Below are 14,820 nucleotides of genomic sequence, written 5' to 3' on the forward strand. Positions count from 1 at the left end.
CTTCAAGAGGTTTTTTGAGTTTTTACCAATTTTCAATTTTCAGTATAGGCCTACTTCAGTGTATAGGCCTACCTCTACTCCACTACATCTCAGAGGAAAATATTGTAGCTACTTTTACTCCACTACAATTATTTGAAAACTTTAGTTACTAGTTACTTTGTAGATACATATAGATACAAAATATACACTAACCACTTCAGCCCTATTCCCCTATATACATCTCAGCCATTTGGAAATATTCGATCTACAAGCTCACATCTTCGCAGTGTGGCACATCGTGATTTGTGAGCTTGTAGATCTGCTATTTTAAAAAAAAGTATTATACATTTTATACATTTGAAAACTTGCAAAGCGGGGCATTCTGCATGATGAGTAGGTTAGGCTACTTTATACTTTTGGTAGGCTACGTCAATTTTGAATTCTGGATTTTTACTTGGCTATTTCTACATTGCAGTAGGCTATTGATACTTTTACTTAAGTTAAAAATGTGAGTAGCCTACTTTTTCCACCACTGTGTCGTAGCCTATGTGAGTGTTCTTTTAACTCATTGAGAGTCTCTCGTGAGTTCATTGATACTGTACGCGCATTGACTCGTACAGTAGGTACACAGTCACACGCACACACGCACACGCACGCACGCACACACACACACACACACACACACACACACACACACACACACACACACACACACACACACACACACACACACACACACACACACACACACACACACACACACCCACGCACACACACGCAGGCACGCACGCACACACGTGTGTGGGGGGTATCTCTGTACACAAAAGACAATAAATATTGTTCTCTCACTTTATTTTGTTTCCTTGTCTGTCTGTATATAATCTTCATTTGTGTCTTTGTCATGGTACATGCACGTAAACACACGCGTGCGCACGCGAACACGCGCTTCATCTCAATTAGGACACGCCTATGTGTTGGCTTGAACATAATATTCAAACACACACACACACACACACACACACACACACACACACACACACACACACACACACACACACACACACACACACACACACACACACACACACACACACACACACACACACACACACACACACACACACACACACACTGCTGGGCTTGGTTCGTTAAGCCTAATGGCTGAACAATAGACACATCTGCTCATTTTTTATCAAAAGAAAGGTATGTCACTCGTTTGGTAAAAACCGCCACATAATTCTTTTTCTTTTTTTTAGGATTGTCAGAGGAGGCTTGAACTGCTTGAGCAGCTGAAAGTATTGTTATGGTCCAAGAAATATGTTTCATGACATGTTTTTGAATTGACTATAATAACCTCCTAACATTATTATGATTTTGATTAGTATTAATCATTAGCTGCATGAAGAGCATTGTATTTTTCACAGAGCTGCAGCAATCAGAAACATGTTTCATGACATGTTTTTAAATTGACTATATAACCTCCTAACATTATTAAGATTATGATTAGTAGGATAAGGATAATTCCTTTTTACAGGTCGTTCATGAAAGTCCTTGCGGTCTTGTTTCCAATGAGAACCTGTGAGCAATTAGGGGTTAAGAGTCTTGCTCAGGGACAAATTTCATTTCATCGACACATATGCTGGCCTGGCCTGGAATCGAACCTGGGGCAACCAGGGCCTCTGGCTCCCTAGGCGGGCTCACTAACCACTCAGCTATGGCCGTATTAATCATTAGGTGCATGAAGAAGCATTGCATTGTGATCAGCCTTTGGTTTTGGCTCATATAGGCTATAATAATATCCCACTAGTTAAAAATCAACTCCAAATGAACCCGGAAGTTTACTTCATTAGCACTTAATCATTTAAGGGGGACCGAGGATCCAGGCTCATTATTGTTCCAATTATTTTGACAAATCATACCTGACCGTTGCTTATCATGCCCCAAAACACCTCTGTATTTATTTACCAATAAACGTCGACTCGTGAGGCATTTTTCAACACTGATTTATGTCGATTAACATGCTCAACATTTGGGGTAAAGTAGGCCTATTATGTGTTATTTAGGTGGAGTGGGCTTCAGCCAGGCGCTTTGATACCTCCCTTCCTTAATAAGTTAGCTGACGTCAGGGCGGTGGGCGTGTGTGTGTGTGTGTGTGTGTGTGTGTGTGTGTGTGTGTGTGTGTGTGTGTGTGTGTGTGTGTGTGTGTGTGTGTGTGTGTGTGTGTGTGTGTGTGTGTGTGTGTGTGTGTGTGTGTGTGTGTGTGTGTGTGTGTGTGTGTGTGTGCCGGTGTTGCCAGATTTTGTGAAAGAAATAAGCAACCAGGTCTAGGAAAACTAGCCCAAAAGAAGCCACACTTTAATTTACAAGCTCACAACACAAGCAAGATAGATCTGTTATTTTCAAAAACTCTTGCAATAAAATGTAAAATATTTGGAATGTTTTTTTAAACATTGTAACAGCAAAAATGCTCCCTGGCACAAAACATTTTTATAAAGATATTTGTGAACCACTGTTTTAAATAATTATTTGGAAACAAGCATAAATAATCAACTACGCTTAAGAAACAAGCCCAAAAACCACAGCCATCAATATTTACAAGCAACTTACAGAAAAACAAGCCCAAAGTTACTTATAAAAAGCAGACATGGCAACACTGGTGTGTGTGTGTGTGTGTGTGTGTGTGTGTGTGTGTGTGTGTGTGTGTGTGTGTGTGTGTGTGTGTGTGTGTGTGTGTGTGTGTGTGTGTGTGTGCGCGCGTGCGTGCGTGCGTGCGTGTGTGGGAGGAGTGGAGCGTCTCCAGTGCGCATGTGTGGGACGGTGGTCTCCGCAGCGGTAGTGAACAGAGGGTCTGGAGACAGAGAGACTGAAGCAGCGAGACGCGGCTAGAGAGAGAGATGGCGAGGCACCCGACCGGAGAGCGAGGTCTGCTGTTCGGCGGTGGGGGGGCTTGAATCACAAAGGACATAAAGAAGATTACAAAAAATAAAATAAAAAATAAAAATCAAGGAAAAAAATACAATAATATTTTTTAATAAAGTAGCCTACTCATCATTTTATAAATAAGGAGTTCCCTTTTACAAAGATAACATTCGATTTGAAAAGAAAAAACGATTTTACGCATAAGGACTATTGGGATATACAGGCAGTTGACACAGGATCCTTCAAAAACAACAAAAGGAAATTGAACTTTTACTTGCCGTGAGGAGGACTTGATGGACACCAGCTCGCTGCGGTACAGGTCAGATGATCAGATAGATGTTTGGACCACAGCGCTGCCCCGCCGATCATGAACGCCCAGCTGTCGATGGAGAGTCTTGGCGACCACCTGCACGGAGGAGTGAGCCATGAGTCCGTCGGCGGCCACGGTGAGCTGCTGAGCACCCACCACAGTCCGCACTCCCGTCCGGGGCCGGGCCCCCCGCCGCGGGGTCTGAGCCACCGCGCCACCATGGGCATGGCGACCCTGCTGGACAGCGGAGACTATCACCCTCATCACCCCGGCCACCACGGACACCTGCACCCGGCGATCAGCATGTGCGAAGCCCCCCCCGGCATGAGCGCGAGTAGCACCTACACCACCCTCACCCCGCTGCAGCCCTTGCCCCCCATCTCCACCGTGTCCGACAAGTTCCCTCACCACCACCACCACCACCATCACCACCACCATCCCCATCACCCCCACCCCCACCCCCACCAGCGGATCCCCGGGAACGTCAGCGGCAGCTTCACGCTGATGCGGGGGGAGGACCGGGGACCCATGGCGCCCATGAACACTCTGTATCCCCCGTATCACCATCACAAGGATCCATGCATGGGCCAGAGCCTCTCCCCGCTGTCCGGCTCCGGCCTGGCCGGCATACACACCTCCCAGGCCGGCATCCCCCCGCCCTACGCGCACCCCGGTGCCGCCGCCATGCCCGGGGAGAAGATGCTCACCCCCAGCGGGTTCGAGGCTCACCATCCAGCCATGCTCGGCAGACACACCACGGAGCAGCACATGAGCTCCTCGGCGGGCATGGTCCAGATCAACGGCCTCCACCACCATCCGCACGCCGCCGCGCACCTGGGCGTGCAGGGCCACGGGCAGCAGGGGCTCAGGGACGGCCGGGAACAGGCGTCCGGACCCGGTCAACAAGGGGGCGCCGGCGGGGGCGGCCCTGGACAACAGATGGAGGAGGTGAACACCAAGGAGGTGGCGCAGAGGATCACCACTGAGCTGAAGCGCTACAGCATCCCGCAGGCCATCTTCGCCCAGCGGGTGCTGTGTCGCTCCCAGGGGACCCTGTCGGACCTCCTGAGGAACCCCAAGCCCTGGTCCAAGCTCAAGTCCGGCCGGGAGACCTTTAGGAGGATGTGGAAGTGGCTGCAGGAGCCTGAGTTCCAGCGCATGAGCGCGCTCAGGCTCGCAGGTGAGCGAAGCCTCGGTAAATAAATGCCCCGTTTTATTTCCATCTTTTATGTCTTCAGTTGGCATACAGGATAGGTGGGCACTAGGGACATCTGGGCACCTGATGTAAAATTGGCTATTTTGTCCAAAATGTTAGATTTTTCTTTTTTAAAGATTGATAAATGGCTTAAGTAATGTAAGTATACTTGATGCGAACATGCTGGTACATCATTATCAGACTTAATTTGATCCTTCAATTTCTTGTTTATGACCCAAAATGACTAGATATAGAGGTTTTGTAGCAATTTGTAGCAATTGTAGAAATATTAACCTTAATTGTCGAATATTTAAGCATGTTCTAATCGTGTATACTTTACTTTACTTAAAAACATTTTCCAAATATCTTATTTTTTGCCATTTTGGAAAGAAATAGCCAATTTAACACCAAGGTGCCCAGATGTCCTATAGTGCCCAGTGCCCACCTATCCTCTTAGTTGCGTTTGCTCTTTTGTCCCTGATTAATTTGTGAGTGTGATGCTGCTGAGTGGGGTACCCAGATAAAAGCCATTAATATGAATACCAATAAGGCCTGTAGTCTTGTCTGCCTCTCTCTCTCTGTCTGTCTGTCATCGACACTGACTTGGGGGTTTTGTGAAACAACTTGTGCTGCATGTCATTTTACCTCAAAATATCGACCGCGGGGGACTGTGTGCGTAAGTTGATCCCTCGGCCAGAGGGATCGTTAGGAATGTGTTTATTTTGGTGTCGATGGATCTGATCAGCTTTTTAATGTCGGCCTGGATGTAAACACAGAGAGAGAGAGAGGGGGGGGGGGTAAGAAGGGGGGGAGACACAACGTGTGTGTGTGTGTGCGTGTGTGTGTGTGTGTGTGTGTGTGTGTGTGTGTGTGTGTGTGTGTGTGTGTGTGTGTGTGTGTGTGTGTGTGTGTGTGTGTGTGTGTGTGTGTGTGTGTGTGTGTGTACTTGTATACCTGTGAAAAAGTCATTTCAAATGTCAAGTAGGCTGGTCATGTAATCACTCATCATTTGGTGAGAGCTCATGCCTGTCTGTGCCACATATAGCCTATACGTTTTGGATAAATCATTGGCATTTGGTCCAAAATGAATTTGATTTGGCATACAATAATACATCAATATACGACTAGAATGTAATGTAATATATAGACTTGAATTACTGTAGCAAAGGGGGGGAAAAGTCCAATTGAATTGAATTGAATTGAATTGAATTGAATTGAATTGAATTGAATTGAATTAACATCCAAAATAATCCAAAATGAAAACAGAATTGTGTCGCCTGTCTCCATGATTGGGGACTGTTCATGTTAAACGTGGGAATACAACTCGACGGGCTCTGGCCAATTTTGTCTAATTTGGTGGTTCTCAACCTGTGGGTCGGGACCCCCAGGGGATCCCCACATGATTTTGGTTCATGCCATGATTCTGTCACCCCAGATGACAGTGAAGTGACAATTTAAGGATGTTTAAGACCTTTTTAATACCTAAAAACAAATACCATTACAGCATCAAAAGTAATCAACAAACTATCTACTGTATAAAAACTGGCCATTTATCTGGGGGAGTCCCTGGTTCAAATATGATTATTTTGGGGGGTCACAGCCTGAAAGGGTTGAGAACCACTGGCTAATTAACTGATAGGCCACTATTAATTTGTCCCTGAGGTGCACACGAGTCAATCAGAGCGCCAACAAGGGCCAATCCGTTCAACCACAGACTCACACACACACACACACACACACACACACACACACACACACACACACACACACACACACACACACACACACACACACACACACACACACACACCGGGGTTCAAAAATTAGTATTGTTGCGTTTTAAGGTCTTCAATCTTCAGTCAATGTCTTAACTCGTGAAAAAGTGAGGCCGCGTGAAAGTGTGTGTGTAATCTCGATTGATTATTTTTCAGTTTTCCCATCTGCTGTTTGTGTGTGTGTGTGTGTGTGTGTGTGTGTGTGTGTGTGTGTGTGTGTGTGTGTGTGTGTGTGTGTGTGTGTGTGTGTGTGTGTGTGTGTGTGTGTGTGTGTGTGTGTGTGTGTTAAAGACAAATCGTTTTTACACTAATACAGATTAGCCTACTAGTGTTTATGTTGATTATTAATACAGATTATGCAGTTATCGCCACAGTTTGAAGCCGCATTGCCTTTAGTTTGAGTTTTGATCAAATGTGAATGCTATTATATAATCATGTTTTCATTGTCACTCTGCTTAAAAATAGGCCTACACTTTGCCAAAGACTGACGGACATTTCATTTATCATGCCTGTATTATTATATTATCTTTTATTGACATTATTTGGACAGAAATAGGCCGAAAATATTAGGAATATTCTAAATAGAAATATTCAAACACTGACATTTGTTGGAATTTGTCATGAATAATTTAGACAGGAGGAGGGGTGAAATGTACAGTTAAAATCTAAATTAATTTAAAAAACGAGTGAGCGCCATTTTATCGATCCGTTGGCTCCTTGGTGAACTAGATATGTGATCGCCTGCTGAAGTAGAAGTGATATACCTATTGATTTTAGGCCTCTGAAATTAATCTTAGGCCATCTCAACTTTTCCCACGTATTCAATTACCTAGCTTATGGGAATATGAAAGAAAATTGCATTTTTCACAGCTAATAGAATAGAAATAGAATAGGATAGGATTTTAAAATAGATACAATAGCCTACTTTAGTCATGTGATTCAAGGAATAAAACGCATATTTAGATTCACTAACAATACAATTGCAGAAGTAATGATAAATCATGATGTTTTTCTTTATATTATAAAATAAAACAAAAACACATGGCTTGTTTGAATAGACGTATGGCCTGTGAAAATAGTGTGGGACTTTATCATGCAAATCCGCAGGGGTAAAAATCCGATACTCGATTTTGGTGTAATATTTGCAATATTTCCGTTAAAACACACACACACACACACACACACACACACACACACACACACACACACACACACACACACACACACACACACACACACACACACACACACACACACACACACACATGCATCATGTTCTTCTTTGCTCTGTGAGATTATGAAACCGAGAGAGAGAGGATCACGAGCGCGCGTGCGTGCATGGTTATCTGTGTGTTTGTAATGATTAGCCGGGAGCAGCAGAGAGAGCCCCGTGTTTGTGTGTGTGTGTGTGTGTGTGTGTGTGTGTGTGTGTGTGTGTGTGTGTGTGTGTGTGTGTGTGTGTGTGTGTGTGTGTGTGTGTGTGTGTGTGTGTGTGTGTGTGTGTGTGTGTGTGTGTGTGTGTGTGTGTGTGTGTGATTAGGCTGATAAGGAGGCCGTTGTTATTTCACCTGATCCTGGGAAACGCTGTGCGTCTATAGGCCACGGTTGGCATAGTGGTGGACAGTAAACTAAATGCATTTATGCTAATATATTAGTCTATACTTAAGTATTTGGTATTTTCTGAGTATTTGGTCCTTTTTTTTTGCCAGCCACATGACTTTCACTGCGCTATTTCAAATAGAAATATATTGTAGGCTACTTTACTCTCTTGAGAACCAAGATGACCAATTATTTAAAAAATAGTGAAAATAGCAAGCTATTTTCACTATTTTTTGCCAATTTCTGAAAAGTAATTTCAATCCAGCAATGCACTGATATTAAAGAGAAAATGTACATCATATATTTTTTTGAATATAGGCTATATCTGCTTGAGTATATCAAACCTCATATGTCCAAAACAGTTACTTTTCAGGATTCAAATTCAAAAATAGAAAATGTAGCAGCTCCACAAGCTAATTTCGAGCTTGTGGATCTGCTACTTTTGATACTTTTGTGCAACACTAGTATGATCAAGTAGGGCGTTAATTTACCCCAAATCACTCAAAGTTAGAATAGATAAGAGTTTTCTGCCAGACAAGGATAGGGTACTTTGTCCACCACTGGCTACTAGTACCTGTATACTGGCCTCAGCCCGCAGTGCACATGCAGCCTGGCTGGCAGGGCAGTGGCTCCTTCTGTCTGCAGTGGCCTTCAGACTGATTTATAACAAGCAGCCTACACATGAGTAGAGGAGCCCCTTCTCTCTGTTAATGTTTACCAGCACTGGAGACACACACACACTCACACACTAATTTATGGTCATGGGGATATGCCACTGATTGCATTGTATAGCTTGTGTATGTTTGTTTGTATGTATGTTAACAATATGATAACGATATAACGATAACGATAACAATAATTTAGTGTGGGTGTTTTTTGTCACTGTATATTATGTAGCCTATATGTATATATGCACATACGTGAAATTTGTTCTCTGCATTTACCCAAATCAATCCTGCATTTCCTATAATCACTAGGAGCCGTGAGCAGCCATTCTACGGCGCTCGGGGAGCAATTAGGGGTTAAGAGTCTTGCTCAGGGACACACATCGACACATTGCTGGCCTGGCCTGGAACCGAACCTACGACAACCAGGGCCTCTGGCTGCCCAGGCGGGCTCACTAACCACTCAGCTATGGCCGCCCCTATGTATGTATGTATGCATGTATGTATGTATGTATGTATGTATGTATGTATGTGTGTATGTGTGTGTGTGTGTGTGTGTGTGTGTGTGTGTGTGTGTGTGTGTGTGTGTGTGTGTGTGTGTGTGTGTGTGTGTGTGTGTGTGTGTGTGTGTGTGTGTGTGTGTAGGGGTATGTATATCCACAATTTAATTTTAATACAATATGTTATTACTATTGATTCGTGTTACTATATAGTATTTGCTTTTTAACACAACCATATTTTCAATAGCAATTGAGAAATTATGCCATTTGAGGTTTTTATTTGTATTTTATTTTACCACTTAAAAGTTATTGAAGTGCATTGTAGGGTTAATTTATGAATCTGGCTTCATGTGGCTGTATTATTGCCTGAGGATTTAACAGCAAACTCTGGCCTGCAGAGAGGAGGAATGATGGGACAGGCTAACAGGTCAAGTGTGTGTGCGGGGGGAGGGAGGGGGGGCGGATATTGTCTGAATCAATCTGTTTCTAACAGTCCACTGCTGCCCCCAGCTGGTCGCTCTCAGAATTGTGAGTATCAGGAGAAAGTGTCGGTGTGTAGAATGGTGTAGCCGGTGGGGGGGGGTTGCTATCAAATTGACAGTGGTGGAAAAAGTACAAAAATATTTTACTTAAGTAAAAGTATCAGTAGGCTACTGCAATGTGCAAATATTCTGTTACAAGTAAAAGTCCAAAATATTGAAGTGGGGATAATAAACGTTTTGTAATAATCAAAATCTACAAAGTAACTAAAGTTTTCAAATAATTGTAGTGAAGTAAAAGCACAAAGTAAACCAAAAAAAATACCTCAACATTGTACTTAAGTTGCTGTAGTTTTCATGGACAGTGGACTTGTCTTGATTTCAGGACCATGGACAGCGGTCTTTGTCTTCATTGTAACTACTTCAACGGCACAACAGGGGGCTTTCGCCATAAATAGCGGATTCACTACGCGTTGTAAGCTTGTAGATCGGCTTCTGGTGAAGACATTTGGTGTAGAACAGTGGGTTTCAACCCTTTTCATATCAAGGTCCATTATTTATTCGGCATTTGAGCCAAGGACCACCATTTGATGAGGTATCAGGAGAGACAACAGGCAAACGTTGATCAAAATAGCGATTCTTCTACATTCTCTAATTGTGTAGACTTCGTGTAAATTAAGTATTCCAGATATTTAACCATAATTTAACCCTTGAGAGCTTAAAACGAAACCAAGTGGACCCTTATGGGTCCATTTGGTTTCATTTTACACTCTCAAGGGTTAAATCTAATAAGGGTCCATTTGGTTACCAACTCTTCATCATTTAGCTGGGGACCATGGAACCCCCTCAAGGACCACTGGTGGTCCCCGAACCACTGAGAACTACTGGTGTAGAAGGAAACAAGAGCAGTAAGTACAGAGCCAAGTCAGGTCTGTTACACTAAGTAGGCTATAGAGAGTGGTTAAGGCCTAAATGAAGCCTGTGTGTGTACCTATCCCTCTCACGTTTCAGGGGGATGTCTCCATAAGCACCAGGAGATAAACCTGGATATAGGCCTGTATACCTCCAATATTAAGATGTTATCCAGGACATGGTAGGCCTGATAACAGCTTAAGATTGGAGCTATCCAATCTTAAGCTGTTATCAGGACTCTGAATTTGAATGCACCCCATATCTGCCACACAGTCTCAGAAAACAATGTTACACTCAACTCTGTCAGTTTGTTTAATTTGATAGATTTATATGTTTTAGTTTTTTCTCTTATTGCGACAGCTTTTTGGACAGTTGGTCTTCCTTTCAAAAATACACGTTGTGATTGATTGAATGATTGATTGATTGATTGATTGATTTCATGTTATCCCATTTCGACTAGCCTGCAGTTGGGTTTTGCAGAATGTGCATGCTCATGTTTGGAGATAGAGACTGATGTTTAGACAATATTGGTCATTTCTCAGTGGTTTTCCAAGAGCTAGGCTAGAGCCCAAGTCACATGTTTCACAAGTTTTTCAACACTTTAAGTTGTCTCAAATTATGTACAAATGTGTAAAGGTACTTACTTACTTTCCACAACTGCAAATGGGTACATTAAAACAGAGGATTTACTGTGCACTTAAAACGTGTATAAAGAAGACTGTGACCTACGTGTGTGTGTGTGTGTGTGTGTGTGTGTGTGTGTGTGTGTGTGTGTGTGTGTGTGTGTGTGTGTGTGTGTGTGTGTGCTTGCTTGCGTGTGTGCGTGTGTGCAAGTCTAGCCAATGATCTTGTTGTTTTTGTCAGGGACAAAGAAGATAACATTTCCAAAACATCTAAAGTTCAAGGGAACTAGGTAGCACAGAGGACAGCAGGTTTATTAAAGGTGCACAACAGTGTATCCCAAATAAGATGTTTTTTCTGGATACTGTGTGCATACAATGATCTTGCTTTGGACAGTGATTATGCAATGATTTTGTTTTTAGATGATAACATTTTAGACTGAAAACTCAAAGGTCAAGGGCACTGGTTTGGCAGAGGACAGCAGGTGCTTTGCCCCCCACAAAGCCAGTTGAGATAGAGCGTAGTTCTCAAAGTAGGGTCTGGGGACCCCCAGGGGTCCTTGAGGGAGTTCCAAAATGTGGTAATAGCATAAAAATCAGTTTAACCAATTTAAACCTACATATTTCGGCCCTTTGAAAATAGCCGATCTACAAGCTCCCAACGTGCCATGATGCAACACGTTGTGAGTTTGAAGATTGAGAACCACTGAGATAGAGCGTATGTAGCCTAACCCCAATGTGGGAGCCACCACTGGCCACGAGGGATGGCAGCTGGAAAGGAGAGGAAAAGGTTAATAGGTTAATATTAATTAATGGTGAAAAGAGGATCTATAGCTCACAACACATCGCGGCATAACCCGATGTGAGCTTGTAGATTGGTTATTTGTGCTCTTGTGGCTATCAAATTCAACTCACCAGGATAACCAAGATATTTGCACTGTGAATTAAGGTGCTCACATTCAGTCAGTCCATGCTTCCAGTCATACTTTTTCTATCACAGTTTCTTTGTTTGCCAAATGGCAATGCTTGTATTGCAATTATGGCTGTATATACGTTTCTACATTAAAGTTAAAATCCAGGACTTATTTTAAAGAAGAAAATGTTATGTTAACCAGTCTATATGGAGTATGTTATGCATAACACATCTGTGTTGCAAGCTGGATTATGGCTGGTCTTGAATGCTATACGTTTGTGATTATGGCTGGTTTTGAATGCTATACATTTATGATTATGGATAGTTTTGAATGCTATTCGTTTATGATTATGGCTGGTTTTGGATGCTATACGTTTATGATTATGGATGGTTTTGAATGCTATACGTTTATGATTATGGCTGGTTTTGAATGCTATACGTTTATGATTATGGCTGGTTTTGAATGCTATACATTTATGATTATGGCTAGTTTTTAATGCTATACATTTATGATTATGGTTAGTTTTGAATGCTATACATTTATGATTATGGCTAGTTTTTAATGCTATACATTTATGATTATGGCTAGTTTTTAATGCTATACATTTACAATGTACATTTATAGGTCGATATTGTACCAAGTACATTAAATATATCTACAACTAGCAAGTCCTCCACTCATGATGTCATGATTCTTCAAACCCAGACAGTCGCTTAAGCAGTTATGCAGAACTTTCCTAATTTTAAATAATTTCCTCAATTGATTATTTCTAAGGAACTGATATTGCTTATCTGTTGCCCTAGATTTAAAGGAACAATTCACCCCTAAAATTACTTTCTTCTATCATTTACTCACCCCATGATGGCTTTAATACAAGGACAATCTTTGTTTGTGTCACATTCCGTTACAGTGAATGACGAATCCAAAAACCAAGAGAATAGAGTTGAAAAAGGAGAGAATTGGAAAGTCACAAAAAAACAGTTAAAGTTAAACAAAAATCAATTTATCCATTTATTAACTCCAAAACAGTGTTGACAGTAATCCCAAGTGTATCCAGTCCGTGCATTTAGTATTTCCAACACATAACATTTTTGCAGAAACGTCATTGTTTAAAAAGATTTAAAACACTTCTGGGTTAAATTGTCTCATGCACATGCCTGGGCAGGTGCATGCATGTGACTTGAGCTCCTGTTGAACCCAACAGGCAATGCCCAGGCGCCTTTCTCACTCCTGCCTGAGATGGTTTACACCAAGAACATTTTCAGCTTAAAAGCGATGTTTTGGTAGTACCGAGCATACTGTATGACTGGACAAAGTACACTTTGATTACACGTTGAGCATTGTTTTGGAGTTCATAAAAACATTTATAAAAAAATACTGTTGTTCTTAAAAACAGACCCCTAGTTTTGGCAATTCTCTTATCTTTCAACTCTATTCTGTTCATTGTTTTATTCTTCTTTCACAGTAAAGGAAAATGTTACAAACAAAAAAATATTCTAGTATTCAAGCCATCACAGGTGACAAGTAATTGAGCCATTTTGGAGGTGAAATATTCTTTTAAAGCACATGAAAATGCTCTGTTTTTTTAGCTAGGTTATCTGCAAGTCTGGCTAACTCTCGCTCTCTCTCTCTCTCTCTCTCTCTCTCTCTCTCTCTCTCTCTCTCTCTCCCTCTCTCTCTATGTCTCTCTCCATTTCATCCCTCCTGTCCAGCGTGTAAGCGTAAGGAGCAGGACCATGGGGTGAGGGGAGAACGTGGCGGCCTGTCCAAGAAGCCTCGGCTGGTGTTCACAGACGTGCAGCGACGGACGCTCCACGCAATCTTCAAGGAGAACAAGCGTCCGTCCAAAGAGCTGCAGATCACCATCGCCCAGCAGCTCGGCCTGGAGCTCACCACGGTCAGCAACTTCTTCATGAACGCGCGGCGCCGGAGCCTCGACAAGTGGCTGGACGACGGATCCGGTCACCCGGCCAACCCCAACGCCTGTACCAAAGCCTGACGACAGACTGTCTGTCTGACTGACTCAACCTCGGTGGAAAAGCTTTAAAACTTAGAGATACAAAGAGAAACTTAAAAGAGACCTTGAAGCAACGTTTTGCCCTTAAAACCTGTACTTATACTGATATTTATAGTATCCAAAGATGAAGAAAACAAAACAAAACCAAAGACTTCTTTGACCTGCTTTAAAATGTTTGTTCGGCAACACATTTATGTCTAACATGCAGCAAAAACATTTAGATGTCCCTCCCCTGTCACTGGTCTCACAGCTTTACTTCAAACCTCCCGCCCCCCCAATATCAACCTATCATTCGCCGTCCTTATCTTTAATCTGATTGGTTGGTTGGATGACGGGTCTCTGAATGGAGGTTTAATCAGCCTATCATTGGTGTGTTCAGCAGCTGCCCACACCCTTTGACAACAGCCCAGAAGGAGGAGCTCCAGTGGGATGGCCAATCAGCTTCAAAGAGAAATCCCACTAGAGCGACTGGAATGTTGCGCAGCCTTTTTGGATTGGTGGACTTGTCTGTGTTACCTATCTATCTGTGTGTCTGTCTTCTGTCTGTCTGTTTGTTAGTCTGTCTGTCTGTCTGTCTGTTTATCAAGTGCTGCAGACAGGCAAGACTGTGCTTATATTAGACTGCTAACCCAAACCCAACCCTGACCCTAAAACCAGACCCGAACCCTTACCTCAACCCACATTGTAGTGCTTTCTTTCAAACACGCTGAAACGTCAGATATATTATAAAGCCAAAGCCTTCTATGTTCCAAAGCCTCTCCTGCAACTTAGATCTCAAACTCTGTAACATAGTATCATATGAAGTGATTTAACCAAAGATGAAGTATATTTTCTATTTGATTATCTTTAAGAGTATTTTGTACCTAATTTACTCCCCTTACCCTCAAAAAAGAGACTGTTAGTTAGGCACAAAGAACAAGAGAATGAATTATAACT

At 42.5% G+C, this 14,820-nt stretch overlaps 1 protein-coding gene across 1 annotated transcript; it reads left to right on the forward strand.

The window, feature by feature from the left end:
• Nucleotides 1-3,265: 3,265 nt before the first annotated feature.
• onecut1 (one cut homeobox 1) lies at nucleotides 3,266-13,866 on the forward strand (the record flags this gene model as incomplete). The annotated part of the gene is made up of 2 exons (XM_084058236.1): nucleotides 3,266-4,388; nucleotides 13,580-13,866. 2 exons carry the CDS (start codon nucleotides 3,266-3,268, stop codon nucleotides 13,864-13,866), a joined length of 1,410 nt encoding a protein of 469 aa, XP_083914362.1.
• Between the last annotated feature and the right edge of the window lie 954 nt (nucleotides 13,867-14,820).

The sequence above is a fragment of the Gymnoscopelus microlampas genome, assembly GCF_963454915.1.
Source record: "Gymnoscopelus microlampas genome assembly, chromosome: 1".
Lineage (NCBI taxonomy): Eukaryota > Metazoa > Chordata > Actinopteri > Myctophiformes > Myctophidae > Gymnoscopelus > Gymnoscopelus microlampas.